The sequence below is a fragment of the Thunnus maccoyii genome, chromosome 13, assembly GCF_910596095.1.
Source record: "Thunnus maccoyii chromosome 13, fThuMac1.1, whole genome shotgun sequence".
Lineage (NCBI taxonomy): Eukaryota > Metazoa > Chordata > Actinopteri > Scombriformes > Scombridae > Thunnus > Thunnus maccoyii.
This window is the reverse complement of record NC_056545.1, coordinates 19350987-19372904: the sequence shown is the minus strand read 5'-3', so window position 1 is coordinate 19372904 and position 21918 is coordinate 19350987. Positions and strand designations below refer to the sequence as shown.

Genomic DNA, 21918 nt, shown 5'->3' with positions numbered 1-21918 from the left:
ACCATGATGTCATCTTCGTCCTCTGGCCTAATTCCTACAGAGGTGCCTCACAACATCAACACTCGACAGTTCTGTCTTCTGGCAAGTTTCAGGGAAAAAAAACAAACTCCCTTCCATCCCAGCCAACATGTGGTGCTTTTACCGCTAGTTTACAGTCCATTTAGGCCTGGGCGCGAGTCCTGAATCTGACTGTGGGATGACTTTGGACAGAGCTGGCGCCCATGGATCAGGATCAAGCGGAGGGTGATTCCAATCTGTGAAAAATTGTGTTGATCACAAAACTACAAACTGGGAGTGTTTATAAAATTAAAGCCTTTTCTTTTTTGGTGAGAGGAATGTCCTTTTTTTGTTCTGTTTTTGTTTTCTTTACTTGAAGAGTTCCTCAGTGTTTTAAGGAGCTTGTTTTCTTCGGATGGCCGATCAATAACGCCCTCTCAGATCAGATCCAGTCAGCTCATGACTTTCTCAATAGCAGGAACCCAGGCTGCTTTGTTCGGGGAGCTCTGTTTTCTTTGCCTGCAGTATGGCCCCTCCCGTTACTATACTACTGCTTCTGCATCTCCTGCTACTAATATACCCACTACTACTGCTGTTCCTGCAACAGTTAATCCAGCGTTTTAGTTGGAAAGAAACAAAGCTGAATAAATACTGAAAGCAAAAGGTGGAATATTTATTTGATGAATATTGTCTTACAGATATCTTTAACGGGGTTTGTTTATATGATGTGCTGATATATCAAATTGGCAATCTGCCTTCTGTCAACTGTACCCCTCCCCCTTCCCCCCTCCCCTCTCAATTTGTTTGGTGTCATCACAGTTGTATCATCTCACCAATGGCTGTCTTTTTTTTTTTTTTTTTCTTTTTTTTAAAGCATGTTATATAACTGGAAGTTCTCTTGAGAAGTCACTTTAAGTTGGTTTCTTTCCCACTCTTGCACTCTTTGTGTTCCACCACTGTGAAAAGCAAATTTACAAAAAAAAAGCAAACACTGATTGAGTTTTCAAAGGTTTGAAATAGAACATGAATCGCTGGCAGTCCGACCAAATTTGGTCCCCAGGTCTTTTTCTTTTTTTTTGATTCTGAAATAACCTTGTGCCATAGCGGTTATTGTTCCACCAGAAGACTTCTTCTTATTGCTAGTTTTCTCACCAAATAATTTCTCAGAAGTGGTGTCCCCCCCCCCCCCCCCCCCCCCTGTAGGAAACTTGAAATGCGGCCAGCGTTCTCAGTGTCTTTAACGGGAAAGAAATTGACTTGCCGTCTTCAGCAGGACTTTTTTTTTTTTTTTTTTTTTTTTTTCAAAGGGAGAAAACTGAAAGGGGGGATTGAAAATAAGTTGTAAAGCTGTCAGGGTTATGAGTACAGGGTCCCACTGACGTTATTAAAAAAAAACGCCTCCTTTACACTTTTTTATTCTCTCTGGGTTAAAACGTTCTGCATGCTGGTAAAGCCACATATTCCTTGAATCACTCTCTTTGCAGCGTTGTTTTTTCTCCCCGCTTTCAGCTCCTTACGACATCTGAACAAGGGACACAAACATACAGTACAAAGCCAGCTTTGTATTTTTTTTTTTTCTTTTCTTTTCTTTTTTTTTTTACAAATCTGCTCAGCAGCCCTGAGATTTCTGTCAGTCTCGGCTGTGAAGAAGCTACGACAGGTGAAAAGTGCGTCAGTATCCCTCTCCAAACACGTTAGTAACTCCCTCGACTCAGGAAAAACAGAGACTTTCTGATCAGTGCTGTTTTCTGTTTTTCTTTTCTCCTCATTCATCTTGTATCCAAAGCAACAGGGAGTAATGTTTATTTTTTAATTTTATTTTATTCTTTGCTGGGAGTGAGGAAAGCACAAGTTAATGGACAGACCTGGGTGTCAATAAAAAGGGATTTCTTAATCTCTGAAATTATGTACAGCATGTTTCGTATATAAATATATATTTAAAATATAAATCTATTTTATTATTATTGGATTTTTTGGGTTCTTTTACATTAAAGACACTATGTTGAGGTTTAGGGGAGGGACTCTTGTGTTTACCCATCGGAGGGGAGAGCTGAGTGGAGAGGCACTCTTCACATTGAAATGTGCAGTTTAGGAAGAATCAATTAATACTTCTTTTGCACAGATGTATCATACACCATCCCACTTTGTTATTGTTTTATTATTTTAGTTATTTTGGAAGGGGGGGTCTTTTATTTAAGAACTTTAAGTCGATGTTCAATGTTCTGTACAGTTTTTTATGTGATTTTTTTTTTCTCCTATTTAAATTAAAGGTTTTTGTGTCTTTGTTTGCAAATTAACTGCAGTGAGTGATTTAATTTCCCTTTTTCCTTTGTCCTGTCGGTTGCTGTGTTTTTCATGAGACTTTGCCTTAATTTGACCCCTTAAAAATCATGACATCAAACAGCCTAAAGTAGTGCTACAGTGCTTTATATTCTCAGAAATCGTCCATTGTGGATCAGCTAAACAGGAGGAAAAATGCTGGTTAAAAGCCAGAAAATGAACTTTATGTTTAGATAACAATTAGCCCTCTTAAAGGACAGGTTCACTATTTTTCAAGTCTATCTTGAAACAGTAAAACAGTCAGGAGCCCAAATGAACATTGAAGTAGGTGTTTCTTGCTGTAATCATTCCTCCTGTTCCATCATAATGTACTTTCAATGTAAATGATGAGGGCCAAAATCCACAGCAAGCCTCCTTCTGTGCAAAAATGTATTTAAAGGTTTATCTGAAGCTAATATGAAGCTTCAGCATCCAAATTAGTCTATCAACATTTTTAGTCTTTTTAGTGTCAAAGTCCCTCTTTTTGTGACTATACTTCCACCGCAGCTCAACAGGGAAACACTGTTTGAGGAAACAAAGAGGGAATTTGATGCTAAAAAGACTGTAAATGTGGCAGATATCCACTTGATATGACTAACTCAGACTGCTGAAGCCTCATATAAGCTTCAGATCAACTTTTAAATCAACAAAATGACTGTGGACTCACTGTGGATTTTGGTCCCCATCACTTATACTGAAAGCACATTTGAAGGGAATCTTTTAATAGCCAGTATGAACAGGAGGAATGATTACAACAAGGAAAACCTCTTTCACTGTTCATATGGACACCTGTCCTTTAACCTCTGACTCAATTTACAGCAGCTTACATGAAGCACCAAGCTTTATGCATCAGTGGCAACATATTTTAAATCATTATAGTACCACTAACCAAGTACACTCAGACATTTGTAACATTTGTTTACTTAAAAATGTTTAAGTTGCCTGTTAAGACCTCTTGTCAAGACTATGTGAGCATGTAGACTGTTCTTGATTGACAGCCCTCTCACTCTTCTGTCGTGGTTGCATTTTGTCAGGGCGGGACGCTCCATCTAAACTCGACACACGCTGCTTACAGCATCGTAAAATAAATTTGTCTCCGGCAACACTTTAAAGCTGTGAAAAGATTAAAGTAAAGTTTACCACAACATGTCCACCACCTGCAGCTGCTGGTTGAATGTCAGCTTATAGAGATTCAGCCTCATTCTGGTCACCTGGTGTTTCCCCTGCCCTTGTCGCTACAACAGCACACCTGCACGGCTAAATGGAGCGCAGCGGTTGTTTGAACATCCATGTGGGCCTTTACAGAGCAACTTCCAATCCCAGATAGTCTTATTTTTATGGAAAACATCTTTGACGTGTCACAGTAGGAAGACGCACAGGTGTTAAAAAATAAATATAATTCCATTTGGTTTCAGGGTGCTGGTATTGTGTTTGCTGACTCACTGTGATGACTGACTGAGACACCTGAATAGAACGGAGTCATCGATAATGTTATTAGTAACACCTGTGCTTTTCCTACTGTGACAGGTCAAAATGTCTGCAATGCAAATGGTCTATTTTGATGAAACTATCAAATCTGATCAAAAATATAAGAAGCATTCATTATTATAAACCCCAAGTATAGTTAAAAGGACTTTTCATATATGCACTTATGCATTTTCATGCCTAAAAAATTCAGATTTACACATCCTAATGTCGTAAACTTGAAAATAACACTGAAAAAAGTGATGATGTCATGGCAGGAGCCTACAGCTTTACACTGACTGATCACACCTCCTCACATTTGAAAGGTTTCAGTCTGTTGGCTGCATTTGGACCTTGTGTTTTTCTCTGCAGACTGGCTTTGCTGGCAGAGGGATGTCTTCTCTCTCACAGGAATCAGACCTGATGGCCTCCTTCAAGCTGTTCCCTCTTGACACGGAGCTCTTTACCGCCGCAGCCTGGCAGGCTGAGCGTGTGGGTCAGCAGCCTTATGCTTCAGCTCAACAGCCTCGAGCTCCTTCCTGGCCTCTGATTTAGTTTCCTCTCCAGGCTGAGACAACGATTCAGGTCCATGCAGTACTTGTGAACAACGCAGTTGACATCCGGTACTAATTAATGTGTTGCCATTTACGTGAGCTTATCCAAATAGGTATTTTATTACATATTTCAATATGTAAGTGCAACCATAGTGAACTATTATCCAGTTTTCTTTGCTTGCTCAAAGATTGAGATCATATTAGTCTTTGATTTGTGGTTAAAAGAGACAAAGATACAATTCAACATGTATTTAAATATGCCACATGCAATATAACTGAACATACCTTAAAACAAAATACCTTGAATTTATTTAACGTGTGATGCTGTACAGATGCACTAGTATGTAAATAGCACTGGCTGGGCAGTAAAAATGATCTAGATGAAACAAAGAGTCCATTGTTTGATGCCTGCGTGGAGCATTTCTCTTTTTCATGTGTGTGTTTTTATAATTCTTGTCTTCTTGAGAAATCAAACAAATGAGCGCTTCATCAGAGACGGAGTATACGGTATCTCATTGTAACACTCCTCTTCTTTCCCCTCCCTCAACCACCCGTCCTGCCCTGTGCGATGGAGCCACAGTATGAGCACCAGCAAAGCCAGCAGCAGCAGGCTCATGGACAAGGTCAGCAGCATGCCCTGCAGGATCCCCGAGGAACTGTTCGGGGCTGCAGAGAGAGAGAGACGACAACAGTTATCGCAGGGATTTGACAAATAGAATTTAAAAATCACTGAAGCGGCTGCAGTGGAAGAAGTCAGAGAGGATTATGAGTGAACAAAGAGGCTCTTACCGCTGTAGACAGACAGGTTGACGTAACAGTTCTCCGTTCCCAGGAGGTTGGTGGCAGAGCAGCGATACAGGCCTGAGGTCTGAGAGGACACGTTGGCAATTTGGACGGAGCCTGAGAGATCCCCTGAGACAGAGAAGAGAGACAGTCACGCTAACGACTCTGAGATAATGAGGAGAACGAGTTAGAAGGAGGAGAAAAGTAAACGACTTGTTACTAATCACATGATATCATCAGGGTTATTTGCTCAGATCTCAGATTGGGGATGAGACTTACATTTTATTTAACAGAACATGCATTACAAACTAAAATTATGGATCTAATGAAGGATGCAGTTGAATTATGGGAAATGTAGGATCCAGTGTTTTTTGGAGCTTCACCGAAACTAGAGACTAAAAATCTAGATATCTCGGTCTCTGTAGCTTCAATTGTGACCGCTTCATTTTTTAATCTGTCTCTTGTGAGTCGTCCATCTTTATGAAAGTGTAATACCAAATCACTGAAGTAACCCTTTAACTGTCTCCTGGAGATACATATGTTCCCGACTTTTAGTTTTCCAAAACTTCCCAATATTTAGTGTTTCACTGAAGCTTTATCACACTCAATTTGAATGAAATAATAAAATCTAAAATTTATCTCCACAGAAAAAGATTTTGATTCTGCAATAGGGTCATTTGAGTTTAAGACATTAGATGCTCGACATAATATGCAGAAGCACTGTGTGTGTGTGTGTGTGTGTGTGTGTGTGTGTGTGTGTGTGTGTGTGTCTCTGACCCTCCATGTTGATGGGAAGCGAGATTTCCTCTGGATTCAGCTTATCCCAGTGGATCTCTGGAGTGGGGACGCCCTCCGCCACCATGCAGGACAACGTGACGCTCCCTCCCATGTCAATATCTCCATCCCACTGGCACACAGGCAGCGAGGGTGGCGCTGCGAAAACAATAAGCAAAAGAATTTCTAAAAGAATACAATGCGACGCTTACAAACAGATGAACACATTTCAGTGTTTATGAGACATCATGAATGTGTCTTCAGAGCTAATTCTCTACAAGCAGTTTTGAGTTTTCTGTGAGTGAGTCAGTGACATCTGGAGGCAAAGCTGACTAGAAAGATGGTCTGTTAAAGTCGGCAGCGTGTTTTTCAACCAGATGATGTGATGTTGGTAATGAGGTTTAAGGAAAGTTTTATCCACTATTGCTCAGTTCTGGTTAACAGGACCAGAAGATTCTGCCTTCCTCCACACGTATGCATTATTAAAAGCCTCTGGGCAAGTGGATGGGTGCATAATTTACTTAATCGGAGATCCAATATACAGTATTGGAAAACTATCAGTGGCCAATATTAGATTTTAAAAGCAAAATCATGTTGGTCAGTATTATTTTTAGTGTTTTTGTTTTTCTTCTGGGAGTGTATCACTTCATTGTTAAACTAATGACTACTATACTAACAAATTGCTAAAAATTACTTGATTTAATGGCAGATATGAACCAAATCTGAGGACCAGACTGAAATAAATACAAGGATGTGTCCCTAATTCACAGTATATTGAATGGCGTTTGCTTCAAATGTGGAGTTTCCATTGAACGAGCTTACTCAGGTAGCGTTGGACAATATGTGACACATATTTCTTACCCAGAACACTGAGTGCCAGCTCTCCTATGCCGGGATCTGCTGTCTCTGGTGGGTTATTGACCATGCAGCGGTAAACACCAGCATCTGATACATGTGTGTCATTCAGGACGATATCTGCACTCCAGGGAATACCTGCAGTTGGTTTTTATGAAACAGTCATGTTGTTATCCTGTTTTCATTTTCTAAATGAGAACAATTAATTAATAATAATTAATAATGAAACAATTAATCAGCAACTATTTTTACAATCGATTAATTGCATGGAGTCATTCTTTAAGAAAAAAAAATCCACATTCTCAGGTTCCAGCTTCTCAAATGTAAATATTTTTGATCTCTGTGATCATAAACTGATTATCTTTGGGTTGTGGCCTGTTGGTCAGGACATTTTAGGTTGGATCTTGGGCTTTGAGAAACACTGATCAACATTTTTCAACCTTTTCTGACATTTTATAGACCAAACAACTAATTGATTAATAGAGAAAATAATCGCCAGATTAATCGATAATAAAAATAATCGTTAGTTACAGTCCTAAAAACTGGAACGATCAAGGGTTACTGTAGTTATACCTGTAAAACCCACTCTGCCGATGAGGGAGGGGTCTTCAATCACCTGTCCATGGTCGTACACAATCACCTGGAAGTGAGAGCAGCCATTAATAAGTAGTTTCAGACTCTAAAAAACATAAAAAGGCATCAATGATGTTTCATAGAAGGCTATCTTGAGTGATTGATGGTTTAATGTGCATCAGAATCACCAAGTTTCTCTTTGGAAAGTTACTTCTACCAACACCTGCACTGCATTTTAAAGTGATAGAATTGATTTTAAAAATAAAATAATAATAAAAGGCAGGAAAACGAAGAACTCCAGCTCATAAACCCATGAAGATTATAATGAAATACTTGATATAAACCTGAAATATGTGATCACTTTGTAAGGCTGCAGCCTGTCAGAGGCGACTCTGTGTGTTGGTGTGGGATGCAGACCTGTATTGGGGTTTCTGGACTGGAGAAGGGAGCCAGGGTCCAGATAACGTTGAGTCTGGAGAGAGGGCTGGAGGTGAAGAAGGAGCAGGGCAGGACGACAGAATCCCCTCGAACCACCTCGAGACTGGATTCCCTCATGGTGACCCGGAGTGCAGCTGTGTCAGTCGATCAGCGAGGTGGGAAAGAACAAACAAAAATGAAAAAGAGAGGATTTACTTTTCAGATTTATATTCATGTATTATTGTTCCAGTTTGAACTCCCCTAGTCTCCCTATTGACGTGCACCGGTGCTCCCTCGCCTCCTTCATTACTGAAATAATGAGCCCTTCCCCCTCCTCTCTGTCATCCCCAGGCCTCTTTTGCTAATGTGTGTGTGTGTGTGTGTTTGTGTGTGTGAATTCACTGTGCATATTAGTTGTTAATTACACTTGACAGCTCTGAGGGAGAGCCAAACCGATCACAGACTGAGTGGAACAACAGCTCACTTCACTAGGATGAGTTCATGAAAACATACCGTCGATTCACCGCATTGTTTCTATGTAGAACAGCAGTTTCTGAAATGTCAAATCAAGTCAAGTCCTTTCAAACACTCTCATTATGACAAACATTAGCTTTTACTGGATGTATCTACTATATTAAAAGCTTTTCATGAGGCTGTTTTTGATTGAGTCAATAAATTAATAACCGCACTAAATGCAAATTAAACCTCTTTAGCTCATACGTTTGATGAATTTCATCACTCCTTCATGATTTTTTTATACAATCTTTCATTTCTGGTTGACAAAAATGATTTCAACTAAGTTTTAAATTGTTAATATTTTCTACACGTCACTTTTAATATGTTGTCCAAAAAAATCTTGATTATTGTCTCATCTCAAATTCAAAAATACAGGAAACATATCTGTCCAAATACTCTATGAGGTTTAGAGTTACGTCATGAGTGTTTATTCTCAGATCCGCAGAGCTACACTGTAGATTGTAAGAGACTACAAACAGTAACTGTTGAAGCTTTGCAGATCCCTCAAAACACTTGAAGCTGCACCTGTGTGTACAAAATCATCAATATTGTTTGTTCTTGTCTTACTGAATTTGTATCAAAGCTTTCAACAGGCCTACTCACCACTCCCCAGAGCGCTGAAACACACACACAGGGTCCAGAGCGTCCATCTTCCAGAAGAACCCATAGCTGAGAGGAAACCCTGAGAGGCTGCTCTCTCTCTCTCCCCCATGTGCAAACTGGAGGCCAAAAAACTATGCATGCGTGATTAATGTATTGAGCGATGCCACCAGCCCCACCCTCCTTTATTTTCACACTCATTTTATTCTCTCTGTGTCTCTTCACCTTTCAATGTCTGTTTGCAAGAAGAAAAGTGTTTTATTATTATTAAAGTTGTCAGATAGGTGACGTAATCTGTTGGCCAGAAGATGACCTCCCATAATGCTGCAGGGTGACATAGAAGTTGTTGTTGCCATGGAAGCAGGTTTTCCTTCCAGACAGCCGCCACACCAAAATGACAACTTTAACTTTCATGCTGATATGATGTAACTGCGTGTGGCTTCTTTTGAGGAGAAACTCGCATTTCATTTACAAGATTTAAGAATGAAAATTCTTTTGATAATTGCTGGAATGATCAGTACGTTCATCAATGAGTTGATCAACAGAAAATGTATCTACAACTATTTTTATAATCGATTAAGCACAATTTCCAAACTTTTTCTGATTCCAGCTTCTTAAACATGTGGATTTGCTGCTTTTATCGGTTTTATATTATTGTGTAATCAGTATTTTGTTGGTCGGAACGATCAAATTGAAGATGCCACTATTGCCTCTGGGAAGTTACAATCAGCATTTTTCACTATTTTAAAAGGTTTTTATAAACTAAATACATTTTTAAAATTGCAGTTTAATTGATCATGAATATATTTTTCATTTTCTTAAATATAGCTTAACAAAAACTGCTTCTACTGGTAAGTTTTTTAAGATTACAAACTTACAATTTATTGAACATTTTCTTCTCCAAACAATCCTAAAAGATTACAGATGTGATGAGAACTGATGAGGTCAAATCAGCAGCTGCAGAGTCTCGACCCTCCGTCAACAGCCTGCCTTCCTCTGAGTTAGTGTGAATGTTAAAAACCTACAGAGCAGATAAAACCTTTCACTCAAATAGAGAGAAAAATCTGTGAAAAAACAGAACTTGGTACTTTTACACTTATTTCACATAAAACACAAGTTTAATTTGTTTCTGTAATGATGTGTACAGTGATTCACAGCTGTCACTGGTGTGAGATGTTCAAAAATCAGTTGATATTTACATTTGCCTCAAGTCATCCGGTGATGACATCATCCAGTTATGACCTATGACCTATCAGGTTTTGACCTACCTTAAGGGCCAAACAAAACGCCATCGCTGCTACTTTTTGACAGATTTGCATAAAATTGATTTGTTATTCATGGCTCACAGAAGTCGATCCACAGTGAACATGTGAGTGCTCTTCACCAGTCACAGCCAAAACTTAGACATGCCACGAGGGCCCAAATTCAGGCCAGTCAAAACATTTGTCAGATTTAATCAAACAATATGAGTCATTTTTTACACTGAAGAGATTTGGGGAGTTTCAGTCATTGAATCCTGAAAACAATATGTGGTTTATTGGACATATACAACAGTGATATCAGTGGTCGACTAATTTCACTTACCCAAACAAATTAGGGTGTCAGAGCAGGAAAAAGTGCCTTTAAAGTAGCTTTAATATATATTTATATATAGCTAAGGATTCAAGTGGGACTGGACCACAAACAGCAGCGAAGCAATTTGTGACCTGTTCAAGTTTTCAAATGTGACCTTTTATTGTCACCTCAGTATCTTCCTGTTACTGATACAAGCTGGTTTGCGTCTCCATCTGCAGTTTGTTTTGACAACTGTTATCTTTCTTCGTTATTTTCATTTAAATACATGTTGCTATGGTGATACTATATATTCCTGATATGAATAAAAAGAAGAAGACAGCAGTTACATGAGCTAGTTTTTATAGCTCAAATTCAAAACATAGTAAGTTAATGAATAAGGAGGCAGTCTGAGCCTGTTTGCAGTTGCTGTTGATTTTTTATTGTGATGTGTGTGTGTGCGTTTGTGTGCACACACTGGCCTACGTGAAGCTGACCATGATATTGAGAAGAGAGATGAATGGAAGCGACTGCATTATAAGAAAAAGGTTGACTGCACACAGATTTGTTAATATGGTAAAAAAAAAAAAAAAAAAAAAAGATCAGTAACTTGGACTCCTGGTTGCCAGATAAATATTTTTTATAGTTTTTCAAAAACTTTGAAGATATCTTTGTCATCACATTATAAAAATGTGTTGTTAAGTGCTTAAATTTAGGCTTTTACCACAAGTCTAGTTATAAAATCCCAAACCAAAGAGCCTATGGCACAAGGTTGAACTTCTCCCAATTTATTCAAATAACAAATAACATCCAGCACCATCTTTGTGCGTTTCAGCTGTGAAATACAGAATATTTCCAAGGTCAGTGTTTTACTCTGAGACTAAAAAATAAACATCCCCATGGAAGAGAGAGAATTGGCAAAACTGCTCAGTACTTCCTTTAAGATTGTTTGTTATCATTCGGGTCTGTACCACCATGTATACAGCACTGTGTTCATCCCACAGTGAAGAATATACACACTGTAGCATCAACCCACAGAAAACACACTAAATATTTAAATTGTGTTTGTGTGTGTGTGACCACTTAACAGGGACAGGTTTGTGTGTATGTGGATCTTAACATACATTTGTCATCCTCCTCTTGCCTGCGAGCAGACAAAAATCACGAGCCTTTACTCAAAAGACTGGAACCCACAGATAGCTGCACTTCCCGTCGTCTTTATCACATTCACACAAAATCACAGATAAAAGTGTGTAGGAGCACACACACACACAGATTTGGGGGGGTAAATATGCTTGCTGGGTTGGACATGTAACACATTCCCTTTGTAAAACATTAGCAATGTTTTAGTGACGTATGGCCAGTCTCTATTCTAGGATAAATTATATCTAATTCTGGTCTCTCATGAGATGGGGCCTCAATAAATAGGATATGAGTGAGAGAGCGAGAGGAGAGAGAGAGAGAGATAGACAGGAGAGAGACATCGAGACAGACAGGTAAGCGGAGTGAGTTCTGCCTCTTCCCCCTCTGGGTAACTGGGAGTGACCTGGTGGCAGGCCGGCCAATCACAGTAGGATAAGACCGGTTTTAGACCAATCAGATCACTTCAGTGAGAGGCCTCGGCCTGTAGCTGTGGTTTGATGGTAGTACAGTCCGATCACAACAACATGGTGACGGGTTTCTCCAGGAACTTGCGGAACTCGGCGAGCCACTGTGCGCCGACCGCCCCGTCCACCACCCGGTGGTCGCAGCTCAGCGTCACAGACATCATGCTGGCTACGTCAAACCTGCGAAACCCAAAAACACACGCCGCGTCAGTGCCGACACAAGCCGGAGTCTTGAGTTTTGAAAGGCGATATGTCCAACTTGTTATAGTATTGTAGATGCATTTGATTTATTAGTCGTTATACTAACCCTTTCTCATTATCAGCAGGCACCAGCCGTTTATCTGAGCCTCCGACGGCGAGGATACAGGCCTGAGGAGGGTTGATTATCGCTGAGAAGTTCTTGATGCCAAACATCCCCAAATTAGAGATGGTGAAGGTGCCTCCCTAGTGGAAAAAAAAAAACACAATGAAGAAGAACGTCTCAATATGCTGGTTCACTAATGATAAAATTAACTATCCCGCACTCAAACAACGTCCACCCACAGGATCAGAATATGTGTCGTACCTGGAACTCATGCGGCTGCAGTTTACCGTCTCTCGCTTTGGCGGCAAGTGCTGACACGTCAGAGCTGATGGCAACCAGTCCTTTGGTGTGGGCGTTAAACACTATTGGTGTGATGAGACCGCTGGCTGTGCTCACTGCTATGCTCATGTCCACCACATGATTCCTGGAATGATTAGAAGAAGTCAATACTGATGACAGCACAAACATCTGGTTATTGGGACTTCAAACAAGGAAGATTTAAAAAATGTCTCCGAGTGCCCTCTACAGGCACAATAGTGCAGCTACACTATTAAAGACTATTGTCTGATAGAATTCTCACGGTATTAATCTAATCCGACTGACTAGGTCATATCTGCAAGCTAAAGATTAGTAGATCTACAAACCAAGAGAACATTTTCCTGTGTACTGTATATTGGAACCAAACAACATAAACATATGTTTGGATATGGCTGTTTATGTGTGTTTACTCACTCGCGAATGACTGTGTCCATCCAGGAGGAGTTGCACTCAGGAACCTTGAGGCAGGCCAGAGCGCTGGCTTTGATGATGAAGTCATTCACACTAAGCTTGATATTCTGGGCTTTCACCTCCTGCAGGAAGGAGACCAGGTTGAGACATGAGAGATAATTATCTCAGCTGAGGTATGACAATTCAGGGGGGGGGGGGGGGGGGGGGGGGGGGAGTTTCCTGTCTGTCCTGATTTCATTCTGTTTCATGGCTATTCACAAGCAAAAAACTCACAGCATTGAGTTCTTTCCGAAGCTCCAGCACTTGGTCCATGTTGACATCTACAGACAGATAATAGTGAGGGATAGTTTGCTTAGACTGCATCAACCTCTGAGCGATGACCTGCAGGAGAGACAAATATATGCACTTCAGCTTTGATCCATAATTCATCAGAGACAGAAATGAGGAGTTAGTGGAGTCTGTGTTGATAAATGGAAACGCCTGTCTGAAGGGCAAAATGTGGAAGCACAGGTCAGAGATAACAGAGCTACGCTGCGAAGATCCCTCAGGACGTTTGCCTCGCAGCATTCGATACACCAAAGTTGTCATTAAACACAGCGGACCACCAAGTCAGGTGTGTGTGTGTGTGTTCTCACCTTGCGGATATTGCTGATAGGGATGTCTGTGAAGGTCCCAGCTGGTGCAGCAGGAGCTGCAGCAGGTGCAGGAGCAGCTGGAGTGGGAGCAGCAGCCACAGCCTGCCAAAGAAAATGGTTTAATTTATATCAAAACTAATTAGAACAAAACATCGAGGCATATTTGGTACAACACCAAAATGTTGAGGTTTCATTGGAAACAGGGTTTCAAAAGTACGGTAAAAATTATTATTCTGCCAGAGTGGATCAAAACCTCAAAGCATATTACAACATCTGGACACAAATTCATAAACAAATTAATGAAACCTTTATGAAAATGATGAAAAATGATCATCTCAATTTCACACAGCCACAGTCACATCTTCAAAATGTTAATTTTGATTAAACGAAAATGTTATGAAACAGAGAAAAGTAGAAAATAATTTCATTTTAAAAGCTAGAAAGAGATCATTTGGCATTTTTGCTTTAAGAAAGATATAATGATTAATCAATTCATCAACAAATCAATTTAGCATAATATTCTTATATTCAAAGATTCACACTGAAAAAAATCATTAATTATGAAAAAGGAAGTTGTCACATATGATTACACAGAATTAAATGTGCATTACTAACTGGGAGTTATGAATACAGAAGGGACTTTCACTTACAGGTGCAGCCTTTGGTGGAACAAAGCTCTCAATGTCTTTCCTGGTAATGCGTCCATCAGGACCAGAACCTGAACAGAAAACAGCTCAGTGTTAAAAAAAAAAAAAAAAAAAAATTCCCCATTCCTTTTTTTAGCTCTGTATTTACCCTTTCACAAAGTAATCCACCAAAGTGCTTCTTTGTGACTTACCGCTAATCTGTGCCAGGTCAATTCCTTTCTCAGCAGCAAGTTTCTTGGCCAGCGGACTGACAAACACACGGCCCTTCCTGGGTGCTGCTGGGGCAGCGGCTGCGGGAGCAGGACTGGGCGCAGCAGCAGCTGGTGCAGCCTGGAACAAAAACAGTCACAAATCAGGTAACATCAGCAGCAACTATCTCATGGCAGAACAGAGGAGACAGGTCTCTGTTACGATTACATATAAAAGTAAAAGCTGTGTGTGTGTGTGTGTGTCTCACCGCTGCTGGTGTTGGAGCTGGAGCTGGAGGAGGTGTGGAAACCTCCGCCACGCCAGTCTCTACATAATCCTTGAAAGCAGCGATGTCACTTTCTTTCTCTACAATGATGCAGAGTGGTGTTCCCAGAGGGACGTCGCGTGTTCCCTCTGCCACCATGATTTTGGCCAAGTATCCCTCCTCCTGCACCTCAAAGCCTGAACACAAAACGCATGAGGGGGACGTGGTGAGCAAGGTGCGCTTTTCCCTGTCATGCTGTACATCGGAATTCAAGACCGTTGTAACCTTTGCGTCATATAAGGGATATTTCAAGTTCACCAAATATGACGGGATACCAACATCACATATGGTACAATAAAATAAAAATAATAATTCATGGATGTTAAACAGCACAGTAATACTCTGTTGGGTACTTCAGGTAAAAAAAAAAAAAGGCACTGACAGTAAATATTTCAGGACTGAGGTGTTCAAGTCACTTTACCGATGGTTGCCTTGTCAGTCTCGATCTCAGCCAGCAGATCTCCTTCACTCAGCTTCTCTCCGACCTTCTTCTCCCAGCGCTGCACTGTGCCCATCGTCATGGTGGGAGAAAGGGCAGGGAGTGTGATCTGCAACACACCCACACATCAACTTGATCAACATGAGTCAAGACAGAGGGATGTCATATCTGTAGCTTCCAGTTTGACCACTTTGTAGAGAAAAATAGTGACAAATACTTAAGGCGGCAGGATCATTTGTATTCAGTACAGCTCTAAACTTTAAATCCTGTAACAGCAGCATCCCTAATTAGAGTCTGGCTGGGGACGTTTCATTAGAGCAGCCTCTGACAAATTAAAGCTGCAATTCAGTTTTGAAAATAGTCAGTCTGATTAAACAATGAGATCACCCAAATATAAAAATGACTTCAACTGATAACATTTCTAAGCAATCAACCACAACCTGGACCACTGGGTGTGAGATGATACAGGAGGGGCATTAAATAAGGTAAGAGAAAGTCTTTCAGATCACCGACTCACCACCACAACTATTACTCATATCGCCCATCGTTTACACACAATTTACCCTCTTAAACTACCTGAGGACGCCAGCGTCCTCAGCCGATATCACTGTCTTTCAGAGGCTGTAGCGATCTACACTGAAAATTCTGGTATCATATGAAACTAGAAGCCATGTCATGCTAGTTCGTTGGGAAGGGGGCTAAATAACACTCCAAAGCTAGGTTAAATTTTGGCCAGGGGAAAACTGGCATGGCCATTTTCAAAGGGGTCCCTTGACCTCTCACCTCAAGATATCTGAATGAAAATGGGTTCCATGGGTACCCACAAGTCTCCCCTTTACAGACACACCCACTTTATGGTAATCCCATGTAGTTTGGGGCAAAAACCATGCAGTTTTTGTATGCAGTATAAATGTGTTATTTTTGCCTATTCTAGAAATGGTGTTTTTGAACAATTCTGCATACTGGGGTCCCTAAACAGTCTTGGAATTGCATAAATTGGGTCTGACTGGAAAGCTGAGACTGAGACTGTATTCATGTGTGATGATGTTAGTCCCCACAGTAGCAACTTCATTGTAGTGAGACCATTTTTTGAAACTTGACCTCACTGTATATGACCAACCACAAACTAGAGACCGAGAGCATTCAGAGGATATATGGCTTTCCTAGATATATTGACAATAAGGGGGTTGTGAACTGTCATTCAGCATTTGGAGAATACTTCTCCCGCCTCTTTGTCTTTCCGCCATTTTCTCCTCCGCTTAAGAAACTCTTAAGCCTCTTAAAAGTCCTCCTCCCTACTCCTAATAGTTTTACACCTTAGGAGCTCTCTTAAGGGCTGAGATACTTTGTGAATAACTTTTATCTTTACCAGGATCTAGTCTTAACTGTAAGGGGAAATTTCTTAGAAAACGACTAAATTCTAATAATTTTGTCACTAGGAGCAACTCTTTGTACAAGAAAGCTTTATGAATATGGCCGCAGAAGTGTTCGCTGTCCAGTCACCGAAAAATGCAGTTCTCACAGAAATTTCCAAATGTCAAAAGTTTTTGTTCTAACGTGGTATTTTGGAGGGATTTTTGACCATTTTTATCAATTCTCGAGTGGTCAAAAATGGTTAGATTTTGCACCAGATCTGTGTAACAAATGCTATCAACTCAAAAACTGCTGCAATAACTTATGAGACGTAATTGAGCATGGGGAATGGCCATCATATACTTCAATCATCCACCATTTGAATAGGTGCCAAATCAAAACACCTTTATTACAGACTATAAAAACTTTCCACACAGTGCTGAGACGTTGACCTGTTTTCTCCCCCTAAAGATCCCCTGTCCCCCCCTAAAAAAGACAAAAATGGGTGTGTGGTAGTAGGGGGGAGTGGAAGAGGTTAATACAAATGCAGCATTATAAAGGAGATGATGAGATGAGAAATGTCTATTTGAAACTCATGTTTTGCGTCAACGCGAAGAATTCTGACATAATAACTTCAGAAAGAGAAAACATGGAGTTACAATAAGAGCAGCAGCTTATAACTGCCGAAAGCCACATATATAAACTGCTTTCTGAATTCTTCTATGAAGCTAAGTTTTTATAATCTCTTCTAGTTCAACATAAAACCTCAAAAGACATACTCTGCACAAAAGGTCACAAATTATGTTTAAGGTTTTTTGTTTTCACTCATCACTTTTAAAGCCCCTGTGAGACTGTTACACCTTTCATATTATTCTGATGCCATAGTATTTTGGCTATCCTGGTGAAAACTGGTGCTGTCTATGTATTGCTCTCATTTCCGTTCATATCAGCAGGCCTCAGTCAGATCCATGGAAATGTTCAAATTCTACACATAGTGGTTTTAAGGTTTAGGACTTATGTTGTGTTCACACCAAATGCAAAGCGAATTTTTGCCTTGCGTTTCTCGCACGAGTTTGGCCATGTGATCATTTGTGTTTATTCACCCCAAACAGCCAGCAAACAACAACAGGCACCAACTAGTCCGCATCCGGACAACAGGAGCCACCGCGGTGATGTCACTGAATCACAGCCTGCCAGTCCTCCTGCTAACAACAGTCATACCGACACTTGTCTGTAAACACTGAGAGATACATTATCAACTCTTCTCTGTACGTTTTGCTGTGATAAACTGCATTAACCCGTCTTATGAAACTCCTTCTGCCGGTAAAGTGCTCCGGATTAAAGCAGAATCCAGTGTGACTGGTGTGGTGGTCCGGTGTGTGTTTATTCCTCCAGAAGCAACATGGCTCTTTCATCCAGAGCTGGCTAGCTCACAACAACTTTTCGCTCAAGTTAACTTTGTATGGAATCTCATTGTGCGAAAAATCCACTTCGCGTTTGGTGTGAACACACCATTACAGAATTTGCCGTTGAGACTGATGAATTAAAAGAAAAGTTTAATTTCCACCAACAGAGAGAAAACTAACTGTATGCACACAGACTATCATGTTGAGCAACCCTCATAAAGTTACATCAGTGGCCAGAGGACACCTTGACTGTAAACAAATTTTTATTACTCAACTCTACTTTGTCTAACACACCTGACTGCCCTTTGTTTATGTAAAGAAATGCCTACCTTCATGTGTGTGGGGTAAGAGCTGCCCGGGGCTGCGGGAGGAGCAGCAGCAGCAGCAGCAGCGGGAGGAGGAGGAGGAGCGGAGGCGGCCGATGACGGAGCTGCACCGGCTGCTTTAAGTGAGTCCAACGTTACGTCCTTAAAGGCTGCGATGAGGTCAGGACTGCAGGGGGGAAAACACACACAGATCTTAGACACACACTTACAGACAACACGACCACAGCTAGACGAAAAGACATCAATGAAGCAAAAACAGGTGCTGAAAAAAGTGAGAAAAGTGTCAAAACTCTGTTTCTGGCTGCCAATTTTCAAAACTATAATGCTCTTTATTTGACACCGAGACATTCACAGACTACGTAGTGCAGAAACACCAGCTGCAATGTTTAAGTGAAATCAATGAAAATATTTTTTGTGTGTGATCTACTGATCCTCTGTTTTGTGTTTCAAGACTGAATGACTTTGAGAATATCTTCGTTCTAGCTTAATTTCTTTTTTCATTATCGTATCATTCATCTGCAGGAATAAGGAAGGGGCAGGGGAGCTGTTATCTAATGGTTAGGAGAGCATTATTGCAATTATTGCAGGCTAATAAGATTTTGGACCTTGTTTTCAGCGTGTATTTTACATCGTCATGGCACAGATACTTACTTGTCAACTGTGATGCAGATTACTGATCCAATGTTGACATCTCTGGTCCCTTCAGGAACAAGAATCTTAGCCAGATAGCACTCCTCCAGCATCTCAAACCCTACAGTGGCCTTATCAGTCTCCACCTACACAGATAGGAATGTTAAAAATTGAGTTTTTAGCGATAATTCCTTGTAGTAATATTGAAACACACATGCACACACACTCCTAACCTCAGCTATGAGGTCACCCTCGCTGATTTTGTCTCCTTCCTTCTTCTCCCAGCGAGCGATGGTTCCAGTCTGCATGGTGGGCGATAGTGCAGGCAGCTCCACCTGTTGAACAAAGAAACAGATTGCATTTAATTCAAGAATACCAACAGATCACCAGCGTCCTCACTGGGGCTTCGTGATAAGGCACCGCAAACAGTGGCGAATGTCAGGTGTTGTAACAGCAGTTTCTACATCATCATCGCCTCATCTTCTTGCTCAATATTTGACCCACATACAGCTGTGTTTCACCACATCTGGGATGTTTTACAGTAGCGTTCAAGGCCATGTAACATCTGATGATGATTTGTGAGTGCGTCCAGTGGAGAGACGGGTATGGGCTCGAACAGGGGTTCTCAAATTAGATCGGCGTTAAACCAAAGAAAAAGAGGAATTTCTCAGGAATCACATCTGAGATTTCTGTTAATAAATCTATGATGTATCCCAATTCCACACTATATATTACTTACATAAATTATGTTCTATGGAGCAATTTTCATTGTGTAATGTTTTTGGAAATAGTATAAAAGAAATTGATATTTTTATATAATTAAGGTAACATTACAAAACTTAATTTAGCGCAAGTCAATCAAACAGTGACGTTGTAATGTCATTCACTATCAATTAAACTAATGAAACTGTTCCTGGAGCTGATTCACCACCAGCCACCATTTGTCTCCTTTTCTAATTTAATTTGTCCAATTCCTTTGTGCGCTGCATTGTGGGACAACAGTGCACTTCACCAGCACACTCTGAGGTATTATTCTAGTGTGTCAATATGCCTTTTTTTTTTAAGTATACTTAATTTTCTGGTGTCACTTTTCCAGTGTGAACAGCCTATGTACCTGAAACCTGTTTAGAATCAGTATGCAATATAAAGATGGAGCAAATCACTCACAGAGGTAACATCTGACGCATGTAGAGCCACAACGGTTATTTGATTACTTGTCCAGTTGATCCAGAGACAATAAACTGCCAACTATTTTGATAATTGTAAAATCGTTTTGAGTCATTCTTTAAAGAAAAAATGCTAAACATCTCTGATCCAGCTTCTCGAATGTGAATATTTTCTGGTTTCTATAGTCTTTTATGATATTAAACTGAGTATCTTCTGGTTGTGGACTGTTGTTCAGGACAGAACAAGACATTTTAGGTTGCATGTTGGGCTTTGGGAAACCTCTGAATCAGCATTTTTCACCATTTTATGACATTTTATAGACCAAGTGACTAATCAATTAATTGAAAAAGTAATCAACAGGTGAATTAATAAGGAAAATAATCATTAGTTGCAGCCATGGACACATGAAATAAATAGGCCTATGTAATGACAATATAATTTGTCTAGATTTGAAAACAAAGCAGGGTGGGGAATTAACATTTTAAAATGAGAACATCTACCAGCCACTGACAGACAAATGTTCAATTTCACCAGCCACTCTACAGTGAATCATTATTTTGTGTCAGAAATCTACCACTTTCATATTTTACGAGCATTTGGCTCACATACAGTAGTCTCATTATTAAGGGGAAAACACACTTTAAAACAAATATCACTACAGTTGAACTGAACAGAGACAAATCCTGCAGCTGCTCCGACAACACTGAATAATGAAAAGACTCATATGACAGCATCCACATGGGGACACTCCCTAATTTATCACTGAATGCCTTTAAAATACTGATCTCACCCCAGATGTAGTAACTAAAATGCCAGTGGACACAACTCCTAATGGTGTCACCTGATGACATCAATGACTAATAATGATTAGATTGATTAGATGCTCTGATTTTACACTGATTGAACGTGGGATTTTATAGGTTACAAATCTGTGAAATGGCACAATGATTGGCTGGATTTAGCCAGTGAATGAGTGGCAGATGCTGCTCGGTACATCTAGGTGCTACCTCATGCTAGCTATGGAGGTCATGCTCGCTGTAACCGTGAAGTTCGCTGCTATGACAACCTGAAACCGGCTGCGGTAACTGACGGTACCTTCTGGTGTGGCGGCAGGCCATAGAAACGGGTGCTGTGCCCTGACAGCTGGGAAGACCGCAGCAGAGCCCGTCTGTGGCTGTAGCCGGTGCCCAAGTACACGGCCCGGGAGCTGGCCCCGCTGTGAAGCCGCCGCAGGCAGCCGGTTCCGGGGACAGAGCGGGAGCCGGAGCCGAGCGCAGCGGCGGCGGCAGGCCCGGCCGGGAGGACACGGGGACAGGGGAGCCCGGCGGACGGCCTGAGCCGCAGGATGAGACGAAGCATCTCGCAGCGGTTGAAACACTATACAGAGCTGTTAAATAAATTTATCTTCCACCGGAGCTCCGACAGCCTGCTGCTCACTTTCTAATGACCTCCTCCAGTCCAAAACACGACGCTTTACGGCTCTCCTTCTTGCCCTGCCGTCCCTTCGTAAGAACTGTCGTAAAATATGTTAAATTATTTCTGATGAGATTTGCGGCAGACTAGACGCAGCAAATGTGTGTTACTGCCCTCCACAGGTCATATGTAGACTTCCAGTTTTTATTGTTTCACAATGTATTGATTTCAATGAATGATCTGTAACTCCAATTTCTGACAGCTTTGCTTGCATGAACCTTCTTTCAAAGCATGATTCACAGTTTCTGCCTCGCCACAGATGCATTTTCCATCCAGGTGCTGACC

General features: G+C 40.8%; 2 protein-coding genes across 2 annotated transcripts; both read right to left on the bottom strand.

Annotated features, from left to right (window-relative positions):
- Positions 1–4350: 4350 nt before the first annotated feature.
- On the bottom strand, positions 4351–8964 carry zgc:165604 (uncharacterized protein LOC792578 homolog). Its single transcript, XM_042431790.1, has 7 exons — positions 8856–8964; positions 7737–7891; positions 7320–7386; positions 6753–6884; positions 5895–6050; positions 5124–5246; positions 4351–5000 (listed from the first exon to the last, which is right to left on the bottom strand). The coding sequence occupies exons 1-7, from the start codon at positions 8962–8964 to the stop codon at positions 4804–4806; spliced, it is 939 nt and encodes a 312-aa protein (XP_042287724.1). The 3' UTR covers positions 4351–4803.
- A 2211-nt stretch (positions 8965–11175) lies between these two features.
- On the bottom strand, positions 11176–21669 carry dlat (dihydrolipoamide S-acetyltransferase (E2 component of pyruvate dehydrogenase complex)). The gene is made up of 14 exons (XM_042432039.1): positions 21256–21669; positions 19227–19328; positions 19015–19139; positions 18367–18529; positions 15261–15387; positions 14783–14976; positions 14517–14655; positions 14329–14396; positions 13679–13780; positions 13317–13424; positions 13047–13165; positions 12576–12738; positions 12318–12454; positions 11176–12190 (listed from the first exon to the last, which is right to left on the bottom strand). The coding sequence occupies exons 1-14, from the start codon at positions 21517–21519 to the stop codon at positions 12061–12063; spliced, it is 1941 nt and encodes a 646-aa protein (XP_042287973.1). The 5' UTR covers positions 21520–21669; the 3' UTR covers positions 11176–12060.
- Positions 21670–21918: the final 249 nt, after the last annotated feature.